At 39.3% G+C, this 15207-nt stretch overlaps 1 protein-coding gene across 2 annotated transcripts in view; it reads right to left on the reverse strand.

Moving 5' to 3' along the window:
* The window catches only part of LOC309657341 (F-box/LRR-repeat protein 21), a 59688-nt gene that overhangs the window by 17198 nt on the left and 27283 nt on the right, over positions 1-15207 (reverse strand). The window contains exon 4 of one of the 2 annotated variants that reach the window (XM_082454650.1): positions 4116-7182. The exons of the other annotated variant lie outside the window; for it this stretch is intronic. Coding sequence (XP_082310776.1) covers positions 6989-7182 — 194 coding nt within the window. The 3' untranslated portion in view covers positions 4116-6988. Of the gene's footprint in view, positions 1-4115; positions 7183-15207 lie in introns of those variants that run through there. 2 annotated transcript variants of the gene reach the window in all.

Below are 15207 nucleotides of genomic sequence, written 5' to 3' on the forward strand. Positions count from 1 at the left end.
ACACTGCAGAAATATAAAGATTCATGAGGGAATCCTAAAAGCAACTATATGCCAATAAAATGGACAACCTGGAAGAAATGGAAAAATTCTTAGAAAAGCACAACCTTCCGAGAGTGAACCAGGAAGAGGCAGAAAATATAAACAGACCAATCACAAGCATTGAAATTGAAACTGTGATTACAAATCTTCCAACAAACAAAAGCCCAGGACCAGATGGATTCACAGGCGAATTCTATCAAACATTTAGACAAGAGCTAACACCTATCCTTCTCAAAATCTTCCAAAATATAGCAGAGGGAGGAACACTCCCAAACTCATTCGATGAGGCCACCATCACCTTGATACCAAAACCAGAAAAACATGTCACAAAGAAAGAAAACTACAGGCCAATATCACTGATGAACATAGATGCAAAGATCCTCAACAAAATCCTAGCAAACAGAACCCAACAGCACATTAAAAGGAACATACACCATGCTCAAGTGGGGTTTATCCCAAGAATGCAAGGATTCTTCAATATACGCAAATCAGTCAATGTGATACACCATATTAACAAATTGAAGGATAAAAACCATATTATAATCTCAATAGATGCAGAAAAAGCTTTCTACAAGATTCAACACCTGTTTATGATAAAAAAAACCTCCAGAAAGTAGGCATAGAGGGAACTTACCTCAACATAATAAAGGCCATATATGACAAACCCACAGCCAACATCGTTCTCAATGGTGAAAAACTGAAACCATTTCCTCAAGATCAGAAACAAGACAAGGATGTCCACTCTCACCACTAGTATTCAACAGAGTTTGGAAGTTTTAGTCACAGCAATCAGAGAAGAAAAAGAAATAAAAGGAATCCAAATCGGAAAAGAAGTAAAACTGTCACTGTATGCAGATGACATGATACTATACACAGAGAATCCTAAAGATGCTACCAGAAAACTACTAGAGCTAATCAATGAATTTGGTAAAGTAGCAGGATACAAAATTAATGCACAGAAGTCTCTTGCATTCCTATACACTAATGATGAAAAATCTGAAAGACAAATTAAGGAAACACTACCATTTACCACTGCAACAAAAAGACTAAAATACCTAGGAAGAAACCTACCTAAGGAGACAAAAGACCTGTATGCAGAAAACTATAAGACTCTGATGAAAGAAATTAAAGATGATACCAACAGATGGAGAGATATACCATATTCTTGGATTGGAAGAATCAACATTGTGAAAATGACTTTACTACCCAAAGCAATCTACAGATTCAATGCAAACCCTATTAAACTACCAATGGCATTTTTCACAGAACTTGAACAAAAAATTTCACAATTTGTATGGAAACACAAAAGACCCCCAATAGCCAAAGCAATCTTGAGAAAGAAAAACGGAGCTGGAGGAATCAGGCTCCCTGACTTCAGACTATACTACAGAGCTACAGTAATCAAGTCAGTACGGTACTGGCACAAAAAGAGAAATATAGATCAATGGAACAGGATAGAAAGCCCAGAGACAAACCCACGCGCATATGGTCACCTTATCGTTGATAAAGGAGGCAAGAATATAAATAGAGAAAAGACAGCCTCTTCAACAATTGGTGCAGGGAAAACCGAACAGTTACATGTAAAAGAATGAAATTAGAACATTCCCTAACACCATACACAAAAATAAACTCAAAATGGATTAAAGACCTAAATGTAAGGTCAGACACTGTAAAACTCTTAGAGGAAAACATAGGCAGAACACTCTATGACATAAATCACAGCAAGATCCTTTTTGACCCACCTCCTAGAGAAAGGGAAATAAAAACAAAACTAAACAAATGGACCTAATGAAACTTAAAAGGTTTTGCACAGCAAAGGAAACCATAAAAAAGACGAAAAGACAACCCTCAGAATGGGAGAAAATATTTGCAAATGAAGCAAATGACAAAGGATTAATCTCCAAAATACACAAGCAGCTCATGCAGCTCAATATCAAAAAAAAAAAAACCCAATCCAAAAATGGGCAAAAGACCTAAATAGACATTTCTCCAAAGAAGATATACAGATTGCCAACAAACACATGAAAGGATGCTCAACATCACTAATCATTAGAGGAATGCAAATCAAAACTACAATGAGGTATCACCTCACACCAGTCAGAAAGGCCATCATCAAAAAATCTAGAAACAATAAATGCTGGAGAGGGTGTGGAGAAAAGGGAACTCTCTTGCACTGTTGGTGGGAATGTAAATTGATACAGCCACTATGGAGGTTCATTTAAAAACTAAAAATAGAACTACCATATGACCCAGCAATCCCACTACTGGGCATATACCCTGGGAAAACCACAATTCAAAAAGAGTCATGTACCACAATGTTCATTGCAGCTCTGTTTACAATAGCCAGGACATGGAAGCAACCTAAGTGTCCATCGACAGATGAATGGATAAAGAAGATGTGGCACATATATACAATGGAATATTACTCAGCCTTAAAAAGAAATGAAATTGAGTTATCTGTAGTGAGGTGGATGGACCTGGAGTCTGTCATACAGAGTGAAGTAAGTCAGAAAGAGAAAAACAAATACTGTATGCTAACACATATATATGGAATCTAAAGAAAAAAAAAGGAAAAAAAAAGGTTCTGGGGCTTCCCTGGTGGCGCAGGGGTTGAGAATCTGCCTGCCAATGCAGGGGACACGGGTTCGAGTCCTGGTCTGGGAAGATCCCACATGCCACGGAGCAACTGGGCCCGTGAGCCACAATTACTGAGCCTGCGCGTCTGGAGCCTGTGCTCCGCAACGAGAGAGGCCGCGATGGTGAGAGGCCCGCGCACCGTGATGAGGAGTGGTCCCCACTTGCCACAGCTAGAGAAAGCCCTCGCACAGAACCGAAGACCCAACACAGTCATAAATAAATAAATAAATAAAATAAAAGAACGTGAATTTCTTTAAAAAAAAAAAAAAGGTTCTGATGAACCTAGGGGCAGGACAGGAATAAAGACGCAGACGTAGAGAATGGACTTGAGGACACGGGGAGGGGGAAGGGTAAGCTGCGACAAAATGAGAGAGTAGCATTGACATATATATACTACCAAATATAAAATAGATAGATAACAAATAGATAGATAGTGGGAAGCAGCTGCATCTCACAGGGAGATTAGCTCAGTGCTTTGTGACCACCTAGAGGTGTGGGATAGGGAGGGTGGGAGGGTGACGCAAGAGGGTGGGGATTTGGGGATATATGTATACGTATAGCTGATTCACTTTGTTATACAGCAGAAACTAATATAACATTGTAAAGCAGTTATACTACAATAAAGATGTTAAAAAAAAAAAAAGGAAAATCCACACATAGATACATCATAATAAACCTGTTGAAAACCAAAGACAAAAACAAATAAAATCAGATGACCTTCAATGGAGTCCCTACTGGACTTAAAGCTGACTTCTAAAGAAAAATAATGGGAGTCAAAAGACACTGGAATGATATCTCCAGAGGGCTGAAAAATACAATGGTAACCTAGAATTTTATACCCACGGAAAACATTCTTCAGAAATTGTGACATAAAGTTCAGACAAAGAATAAATGAGGTAAGTTTTTCTCCAACTACTTTGCACTAAAAGAAATATTAAAAAGGCTCTTTCAGGTAGAAGGAAAATGATCCCAGACGGGAGTCTGGAGATGCGAAAAGAAACAAAGAAAAATGAAAATGGAAAATATGTGAATAAATCCAAGTGACGTTCAACTGCATATAATAATAATGACGTATTGTGTGTTTACAAGATAAAATATTAAAATACAAACAATAGCAGAGAGTTAAAGTATTAAATAAAACCACTGGAGCGTCCAGAAAGCAACAAAAACACCAATTAAAACTGGATTTTGATAATGCACGCTGTAATCTCTAGACTAAGTATTAAAAGAATGACTACAAATCATATAAAACTTTCAAGTTTATGGAGGGGTAAATGCCATATAGAAATAATTAGTCAAAAGGAGGTCAAGAATGGGAAGAAATAATATAGAATAGGCAAGGAAAATAGAACACACTGAGTAAGATGGTAGATTTAATTGAAAATGTATCAGTTTTTACATTAAGTGAATTGGTCTAGGCAGTAAAAAGTCTGCCTCCGTTTGGGGATGTTTGCTGACAGTTCTTCAGTCTCTGCCTTCCCTCTTCCCTTCTGTTCTACATCTGGTAAGAAAAATATGGGTACTTCCTCCTAAGGCACCAGTGGGAGATTCAAGCCACACAAGACCTTTTGTTTGAAGGCATCCCAATCCCAACCCAGTCTCCTAACTACAGTCTCCTTTCCTTGCTCTCAAGCCATTTCAGGCCTGCTTGAGAGGTCTCACCTGTTCTCCCAGACAGCCTCAGTTACGAAGTAATAAATCTTTTCATACCCTCTTGGTGTGTATGCATGTTGTCATTGTCTCAACATCCAAACCAAAATTTGGGTAGGGGTCTATCTTGCTTCTTCAGGGTGGTTAAAACAGTTTTACATGTCCTAATTAAAAGACCAAGATTACAAGACAATTAAAACTACAAACCCAAATAGATGCCATTTACAGGAGCTATATCTAAAACAGACGGATACAGAAAGATTGAAAGGATTGAAAAAGATAATATGGAAGTCACTAGATTTGGTTTTGCTATATTAATATCTAAAGATAAAGTAGACTGCAAAATAGAATGCATTACCAGACGTAAAGAGAAACACTTTTAAAAATAGTTTAATTCAGAGAACAATATAAGTATTCTAAAACTGTAGGCCTCTAATAAAATAGCCTCAAAATATTAGCACACAAATCAAGCTTCAAACACTAAGAGAAACAGAAGTGCAATCGTAGTAGAAATTATTGCACACCAATTTCAGTAACTGAAAGAAGCAGCAGACAAAAAGCCGGTAGAAATACGGGAAAGGTAAACAACGTGATCAGCAAACTGACACAGTGGACACATTTTCTACACTTCAAACTGCAAGATACATTTTTTTCCTCAAGTGGTATTATATAGAGCTTTCTTTATTGATAAATCATTGAGCTGTATTGAAAATTTTATTCACATTACTCCTTTTTACTACTTTCCACAATAATCTGGAGGTTCTCCACCTAAGATTAAGACCCTGCATGGTGTCAGAAACCCAGCCTTGTTCTACCTTGTTGTTCCACTATATATATTTTCCATTTTGAAGCTGCCTCAGTCCAAAATGGCTGCTGAAACTCCAGCTATTAGGATCACATTCCAAATGCAGGAAGGAGAAGAAGAGGGATTTCATAACGTCCTTGTAAAAACACTTTCTAGAATTTGCAAGTACTATTTCTGCTTATATCTCATTGGCCAGAACTTAGTTACTTTCACATCTAGTTCCACAGAAGGCTGGGAATAGAGTCTTTATTTTGGTTGGCCAAGTACCCAGCAAAAAAAAAAATTGAGGGTTTCATTGTTACACAGGGAAAACTATAATGATATCCAGATGCTGAAATAAAGAGAGGAAAGAAAAGATTCACATTTTACCTTATTTAATGGACATTTTCTCCAGCCCCAGCCCCAGCCTATCACCACCAACAAAAAAGACAAACTTGGCTCCCTAGGATCCCCTCTGTCTGTACTCCTTTGTCGTGGCATGAAGGGGGACTGGATGGGGCAGGGAGGAACAGGCAAGCAAGCAATTACTAAGTCAAGCGAGCTTTGCATCCATACCCTAACATAGTAGGTTTAACGAATAGGCTGTGGAGGTCTTGCTTTGCGAGTTAAAGTGAGTGATTGCACGGAAACTGAAGTCATTAATAAATACAGCCTCTATTTCATGTAGGATGTCCAAGTCTAAATCAAATGCAACTGTTGAAAGGCCAGATGTTATTCCCATTGCTACACTGCAGTGTTTTCCTGGAAGTGATCTCACCGTGTTGGTAATGCTGTTGTCCAACTGTTCGTACTATTTATATCTAGAACCCCAGTTTTCAGGTTTAAAATGCATCAAGCTGCAAACAGCTATTGCTTTGAATGCTGAGCCAGACACGGGGAAATCAAGCAGAATCCTCGAGCTGTGAGGTGTTAACTTTGATGGCTGTCAACAAGGCAAAGCCTTACGTAACTTGTAAACATGTGGGTCTATCATTATGCATGGTTCTGGGCAACACTGCCACATTAACCAATATGGGGGATCCAAGTCTTCGCTGTCCTATTCTATGAAGAAAAAATTTAACTGTGATTATCTCCTACAGATTGAAAAGTACATAATCCCAAAGCTAAAAGGGATATTTGGTCAGAGCCAACAACAGAGTGCCAATCCTTAGAAGAAAAAACAAAAGCAACTATCAGAAAGAAGTGTGATGATGCCCTTTACCTGGAATATTTTCTTCTTTTTGTTTTTCTCTTTTAGAATTTGAGGGTAAAGAAAGGCATTGTGAGAAAATAAGCTGTTTTTGAAGAATAGATTTTTTTAAGGATAATTATATCATTTTGGTTTTATGTATTCATCTCACAAAAACATTATTGGTACGATGAAGTGAAAACAATACAGTTATTAACACATTGGTAGCTATACACACTCAATAGTTCATTCACATTATAAATGAGAAATAGAACATTTAGATGGTTGTTATGTTGAATGTCAATATGAACACAACTAATGCCTAAGACTGATAAAAACGATAGCTCCCATTTCTGGGGGTACTTCCTATGGGCTAGGTCCTGTGCTAAGCGGCTTGTTTGCATTATCTCACCAAACAGAAAGAGGTTCTATAATTATCCCCCAAGTTCAGCAGAGGAAAGTGAGGTGCAAGCAGGGTATATCACTTGTCCCAACCCACATGGCCCTCGAGAAGTGCAGCTGCGACTTGAGCCCAGGTTGCTTGCTCCAGAGCCCGTCCTTATAAGCCTGAGATTAAATGAGACATACTGCATTTTGGGAGTTTAGCCCAGTGCCTGGCACATAATGAGCTGCCAATAAAGGTAAAATGAAGGATATTTACACAAAAACAGACTAAAGCAAGCTGCAAATCACATACCTTCCACATCACTGAAGGCGCCTGAGAGGACAGTTAATGAAAGATAAGGGGAACCACCTGGTTGAGGGTCCCTTTTTGGTTCTACTTCTGCTTCACAATTATACCTGGGCTCCAGCCCTGAATCACTCCCTGAGAGGCTGTGTGGCTTTGGACTAATCACTTCTCCTCTCTGGACCAGACATTCTTCTGTAAAACAAGAGCATCTGGCTGGAATGATTCCTAAGGTTTCCCTCTGCTCTGAACTTCTACAATTTAAGTCACTTCTAAGATTTTGCCTGTGAAGATCAATCCAGGAGCCCAGGGAGGCTGAAACCTAGCTTTACTATGTAGAAAAAGATTAACTGCCCTATGAAGAAAGAGAGCAAGGCATTAGAAGGATCAGCATTTTCCACAAAGGATAAACTCTGTTTCAATGGCAACAGGCTGTGGTGGCAAAACTGCAAAGCTTCCAGAGTGGGCATGACTCAAAACCAGAGGGCCAAGGAAGACCTTTAGAAGAGCTGATGGAATCGAATTATACCAATGACTTTCATAATCCTGCTCCATTTCAGACCCAAATGCGTCAGTCCAGATGGGAAAGTCATGCAGGCTGCTCCCGGGGGCAGAGGCAGAGGCTCTGAAGTCTGCTCCATGGCGTCCACTAGTGGAAGACCACATTGTGGCGATGCAGACCTGCTGATTGCAGCGGTTCCAACAGCTCTACACTGTTTAAGCTCAAAGTCCACCCATGCAACTCCTGAATAGGGAAACAGGAGAAAGAGCAAGTGTCTTGTCCAAGCCCATCAGCTAGCTAGAGACAGAGCTGACCTTTCGGTCCACACAGAGAAGTTGTCTTCTGTACAACACACCAACGGTTCTCTATCATAACCTATCATTTAATATTCATTTGTTGCAAGATCCTGGTCACTATATTAAAGAGCAAACTTGCTCTATCTTTCATCCAAGGAAATATAAAATGTCTAGACAAAGTCAGGTCTTCTGATTTTGTCATAATTTAATAGCTGTGCAAATATTCTTGGGATCCCCTCTCCCATGAATATTTTATTGGAATCAAAATGGTTCAGAGAGATAAATTATATTGGAAGTAAGAATTATTTGACAGATATTTTGAACTTCTCATGAGTGACCAGGACAGCAAACTGCAAACTCTCCAGTATAAAAAATCTGACAAAATCCACCAAGTAGTCTCCAGTATATGGTAGTAATGCCATTTATTTACTGGAAATCCACCTATACTTGAAACATTAAGCATATTTGGGTTCAAACAGTGTTTAACGTTAGGAAAATAAAAGCAGCGTGTGATAGTTCTTATCCCGAGAGGCCGCACATCTTCTTCACAAGGAAGTAAGATGTACACGATGGATACAATATATGACTATAATTCTGAAAGAACTTAAATGCCCCAGAAAAAAAGTTGGGAGGGAGTCTCAAGAAGGGGCACTGACAAACCTAGAAAGAGCTAGGAGAACTTCATGGAGCAGACAGGACTTGAACTGAACCTTAAAGAATGGGAAGGGCACTGAAGTAGAAAGAAAGGCAAGTGATCAGAAAAGGCAGACGCACAAGGATGCAGGGTGGTGGCTGAGGCAGGAAGGCGTTCCATGGACGTGTCCTGTCATGGCTCATCTCATCACGACTTCAGTTTCTCAAACCTCTCCCAGTTCCCAGCTGGCTTCTTTCTTGCCTCTCTGTCCAGCCTAGATGTCATGGTCAGCCCTTCCGATCAAGCTTGTCGACTCTATGCTTTAGCTACCTTGGGGCCTCCCTCTGCTTATCGCGTCCTCTTCTCCCACTCCTGCGCAGCTGGACACTCCTGGAGCATCACAGAGACTGGCCTCCTGAGTCCCAGCTGCTTGGCAATCCTTTCCTTCATTTCCCATTTATCAGCTCCCATGGCCAGTACAAACCATGCTTAATCTCAAGCTCGAGGTCATTTCCTTGCCACTCTCACATTTTCTACGCATCTCATCTCAGAAGATTGAGGCTCTTCTACATGGGCTCCAACATACCTTGTCCCCACTTGAAAATGTTTCTTTATTGCCACTTATTCTCCTTCCATGTTCCAGACCACCCCCTCACCTTCACACATCACATCCTCAGGTAAGACTATAATTAGGTCCCCCAACTCCCCATATTTTCTGTCTCTTGCAGAAGAAAGCACTATCTCTGCTTTTGGGCATTGCATGAATTAGGTGAATGTGAGACTCACCAGGGAAAACATTTACCCTACATATTCAGTCCTGGAGCTCCTGTGATTCCAAGAGACCCGGATTAGTAATTGCCCAGGGAGACCGTCCTTGGAGACAGGAGAATGGATGCAGGACAGCTTCTCAGGAGTCAGACAGGCATCGCTTCACGTGTCTGAGCTTCAGTTTTGGCACAAACAAGGAGCAGGGACAAATGAGGCAGTAAACTTGAAAACAAAAAGGTGCTTTGTTTTCTTTAAAAGAAACACACCAAGGAATGAAGTCCCCTCAATCATGACACGAAGATCGATGTGTAAGCCTTCTAATTTTGGCACAGTAACATTTTCTTTTCTTTTCTTTCTTTTTTTACAACAAGGTTTTGGGAAGAAAGGAACAAACTAATAAAAAGATGTTTCAGAATATTTGATAATGATCAACAAAAACACAAAGTCATTTAGCACGTGATTTGTTTTTCATTTAGCAGGTTTTTGTTTCAAAAAATACGGGCCAGAAATTCTTCTAACTAACATTGCTCTTAAATGATAAATTGGAACAGCTTATCATTTGCTATTTGCTATTGAAAACGTGGGGGGCTGCAGGCTAACCTCAATGCACATTCCCCTGTGGGATTCTCCATTTGCTCTCTACAGCACCCACTCTTTGCTCTTGTCTCACAGCCCTTCTGTTTCTGTACGGTTTGGCACTGGTAAAACACAAAGAGACGTGCAGAGTGCTCACAAAATGAAAACCATGCTAATGAAATGTGGGAATTAGGGATTTTCTTCCCTGGCTCCATCATTTTCATTATGTCTTATTTCTCCTCTAACTCCTCATCAAAGGTTTTAAATTCAACAGACCATAAGGAAAGTTTTCAATGAGATTGTACTTGGGTATATAAAGCGTCCATAAATTAAACCAACAAAATGAAATTTCCTGAAGTCCCATGAAAGCCCCCATGGCATCCCAAGCTTTGCTTCTGTTCTGGTTCAACTCTTGAAGTCAAAGCATGGGGTTAAATTTTTATTCCTGAAGCAAAGGTGCTACAATGTTGCAATACCTAATTTTATATATCAACTTGCATAGGCCATGGCACCCAGGTATTTGGTCAGAGACCATATAAATGTCTCTGTGAAGGTACATTTTAGATTAACGCTTAAATCAGTAGACTTTGAGTAAAGCAAATTACTCTCTATAACGTAGGAAAGCCTTAGTCAATCAGTTGAAGGTCTTGAGAGAAAAAAGAGGGAGGTCCCCCAAGGAAGAGGGAATTCTGCCCCCTGACTGCCTTTGGACTCCAAGCTGTAACATCAACTCTTCCCTAGGTCTCCATCCTGCCCACCTGCCCTGCAGATTTTGGAGTTGCCAGCCTCCACAACTGCATAAGCCAATTCCTTAAAATAACACATACTCTCTCTCTTTAGAATGCAGTATACAGAGGATTATTTTGTGTATATATATATTCTATATATAGAAAAAATATATTCTGTTATTTTGTGTATACACACACACACACACACAAACACACACACACCCTACCAGTGCTGTTTCTCTGGAGAACCCTAATACAAATGGATACCCTTTTGTTAATTGCAGAGAGAAAACAACATCTCCAGCAGAAACAAATTTTCTGAATTCATAATTACAAAAGATACTTCTAGGCTAGCACTGTTACATTTTCCCTGAAAAGTTCTGTTTACCCTGTTGTCTGGCAAAGGTTTCCTTAGAGTCATCTACTCTGAAGGTCATGCTCTCTGTCTTTCATGTCCATCAGGTCCAACCAAGTTCCTTTCCTTGATAGTTCCTATTTAGCAATAACAGAAAAAAAAAGTTTTATATCTCCGATATACCTTCTGATGAAACAATTTAAAAGTAAACTTTGAAAACAGATAAAAACACAAGTATATCTAGTCTTTGCACAAATATCTAAACATCCAACAATGACTTCCCTATCCTCTCTCACAGCATCCAACATGAGTGTTCCTGGAGCAGTTCCAGATCTCCCTAGGGTCAAATGAAATTTTAAAATTTCATCTTTATTGTTAGAAACAAGCAACACAGTGGGAAATCAACACACACAGTCTTGATTTCCAAGGCCCTCTGAAATGCTTCATGGGCTTGGCCAACTTCAAGACCATCAACACTCCCCACACCTGTTTCACTCCTCCTGGGCTTGCACTCACCCTCATTCTCACATCCAGGGTTGACCCCTGCCATGTTCTCAGTCTTTCCTGGCTTGCTTGCCTCCCTACTCATCTTAACATTCTCACAGAGCTTAGTTGAGTGCCTTGCACAAACTACTCACTGAACATGAACTTGAGTCATTGAATAGTGAAGCAATACTGTAACTCTGACAGTCACTCATGTAGACAGTTCCTTTTTTAGGAGGTATCAGTAGCTAGACAGACAATTTAGTCCCAGAACAGGAGAGCATCATTTCTTCCATTATCATAATCCATTTATTACTCAGTTTAAGATGTTCAGCTGGTCTGAGTCAATCCGAACAATGGCGCCAAGAATGTGTGTGTTATAACCTCTGGCAATGCTCTGACCATGTCTGTGTGTGGTGCAATTTCAGGGTTCAAAGCTCAGTGGGCCAATCACGTCTGTTTACCATGGCTTGGGGTAATCCAAGTCTTTGTTTCCCTAGGTGGCCCTGGGATGTTTGCTTTCTGCTGGTCAAAGTACTAGCAGATGGTGAAACTGGGTGAGGAAATATGCCCACTGTGGGTCTCTAAGTATTTGATAGAGTGAGGACTGTCTATTGACTGGGCTTAGTACATTCTGGAACCTTAAAATCAAATGGTCAGTTCTGACACAAAATTCTCTGGCAGGATTTTAAAACCAAGAGACTCTCATTTGAAAAGAATGGATTTAAATAAAGAACAGGTCTTCCTTGATTGCATATTTGTACCCAGTGAGATAAAGAACAGTTTTTTCAGTAAAAGTTCAAGTCCAATTTAAATCTCACAGGCTAGAATGATCTTATTTTATTTTGTATAGATGACTACCACTCTCTTTTAGCTACAAAGGTATGCAAGAGATAGAGAATCAATTGGTTCACAAGTGTTCTTGAGAGCAACCTCAGGTAAATATTAGTGGTTGTAAGCAGAGAAGGCAGACACTGTAATTTAATGAGTTTTGAGGAGTAGCCCCCTCATCTTTGATCCTCTGCCCTTAGCACACAATAGATAGAAAGAGGGAGGATGTTTACATCCTACATGGGTACAAGCATTTCCCCTGGGGTCATGGTTCTGATGGCCAGATACAGGCACACGATTTCATGTAGGGACTACACACAGAGAACAGCCAGTACATACAGTCCCTTAGGAAAACCAGACATTGCACATACTAGACAAAGACTATAAATCAGCTACTTTAAACATTCAGAGAACTAAGGGAAATCATGTATAAAAAAGTAAAGTATGAGAACAAGGTTTCACCAAATAGAGAATTTCAATAAAGAACAGAAGTTATATGTAAAAGAACCAAATAAGAATTCTAGAGTTGGAAAACACAATTACTGAAATAAAACATTCTCTTCTGCTCAACAGAAGATTTGAGCAGGGAGAAGAAAGAATCAGGAAACTTGAAGATATGTCAATTGAGATGATCCAATCTAAGAAACAGAAAGAAAAAAGAATGAAGAAAAATGAACAGAGGCTTAGAGACCTGTGGGGAACCCCCAAGAATACCAATATATGCATAATGGAAGTCCCAGAAGGACAGGAGAGAGAGAGAAAGGGGCAGAAAGAATATTTAAAGAAATAATAACTGAGGGACTTCCCTGGTGGTGCAGTGGTTAAGAATCCACCTGCCGGGCTTCCCTGGTGGCGCAGTGGTTGAGAATCTGCCTGCTAATGCAGGGGACACGGGTTCGGGCCCTGGTCTGGGAAGATCCCATGTGCCGCGGAGCAACTAGGCCCGTGAGCCACAACTGCTGAGCCTGCGCGTCTGGAGCCTGTGCTCCACAACAAGAGAGGCCGCGACAGTGAGAGGCCCGTGCACCGTGATGGAGAGTGGCCCCCGCTTGCTGCAACTGGAGAAAGCCCTCGCACAGAAACGAAGGCCTAACACAGCCATAAATAAATAAATAAATAAATAAATAAATAAATAAATAAATAAAATTAAAAAAAAAAAAAAAAAAAAAGAATCCACCTGCCAATGCAGGAGACACGGGTTTGAGTCCTGGTCCAGGAAGATCCCACATGCTGAGGAGCAACTAAGCCAGTGCGTCACAACTACTGAGCCTGTGCTCTAGAGCCCATGAGCCACAACTACTGAGCCCTCATGCCAGAACTACTGAAGCCCATGTGCATAGAGCCCATGCTCTGCAACAAGAGAAGCCACCACAATGAAAAGCCTGTTCATCTCAACAAAGAGCAGCCCCCACTCACCGCAACTAGAGGAAGCCTGCACACAGCAACAAAGACCCAGCACAGCCAAAAAATAAAAAATAAAAATAAATTAATTAATTTTTAAAAAAAGAAATAATAACTGAAAACTTCTCAAATTTGATGAAAAACATTAATCTACACAATCAAGAAGCTCAACAAAATCCAGGTAAGATAAACTCAGAAACTCAAAGATTGGACACATCATAATCAAACTTTCAAAAGACAAAGCCAAAAATAGATTCTTGAAAGCAATAAGAAAGAAGGAATTCTTCACATACAAGGAATTCTCAAAGAGGTTAACAGCTGATTTTATCATCAGAAATCATGGCGGCCAGAGGTAATGGTATGACATATAAGAAAAATACTGCAAGTACGGAAAGACAAAAACTGCCAACCAAGAATTCTGTATCTGTACCTGGCAAAATTATCCTTCAAAAAATGAAGAAGTTAAGGCATTCCTAGGTAAACAAAAACTGAGAGAATTTGTTCCTAGCAGATCTGCTCTACAGGAAATGCAAAGGAACTCCTTCAGGCTGAAATCAAAGGACACCTGACGGTAACTTGACTCTCCATGAAAAAATAAAGAGTACTGGTAAAAGTAACTATCAATACATAGGTAAAGAAAGCAATAATTACAAATCTGTATGTTGATGAGCATACAATGTATAAAGGTATAATTTATATGACAAAGCACGAAGGAGGAGTGAGTGAAGCCATATAGGGACAAAGTTTCTGTATACTATTGCAGTTAATTTGGTATTAATCTGAACTAGATTGTTGTAAATTAATTTATAATCACCAGGGGAACCACTAAGGAAATAACTCAAAAATATATAGTAAAAGAAATGACAAGGAAATTATAAAGTACAATAGAAAATATTTACTGAACACAAAAGGCAGTAAATAGATGAATAAAAAGACTATATTCAGATTAAATGACCTTGTATATAGAAAATTCTAAGGACTTCATCAAAAAAAACCTACAAGAGCTAATAAACTTATTTGGCAAGATCACAGGATACAAGATATATATACAAAAAGCAGTTGTGTTTCTATACATTAGGAATGAACAATATGAAAATGAAATCGAGAAAGCAATTTCATTTATAATAGCATCAAAAAGAATAAAATACTTAGTGATACATTTAACAAACGAAGTGCAAGACATGTACCCTGAAACCATAAAACTTATTCAAAGAAATTAAAGAGGACCTAAATAAATGGAAAGACACCCCATGTTCAAGGACCGTAAGACTTTATAATGCTAAAACGGCAATAATCCCCAAACTGATCTACAGATTCAACTCAATCTCCCAAAATTTCAACTGCCTTTCAATTTTTTTCAGAAACTGACAAGATGATTCTAAAACTAATATGGAAATGCAAGGGATCCAGAGTAACCAAAACAATTTTGAAAAAGAATTAAAAGCTGGAAGACTCCTACTTCCAGATTTCAATATTTACTATAAAGCTACAAATCAAGTCTGTGTGATATTTCCATAGGATATACATATAGATCAACGAAATAGAATTGAGAGTCCAGAACGGCCAAATGAATTCTGACAAGGGTTCCAAGAAAATTAAATGGGGGAAATAATTGTCTTTTTAATAAATAATGCTGAGAGAACTAT

This window comes from Balaenoptera physalus, assembly GCF_965194825.1.
Source record: "Balaenoptera physalus genome assembly, chromosome: 3".
Classification (NCBI taxonomy): domain Eukaryota; kingdom Metazoa; phylum Chordata; class Mammalia; order Artiodactyla; family Balaenopteridae; genus Balaenoptera; species Balaenoptera physalus.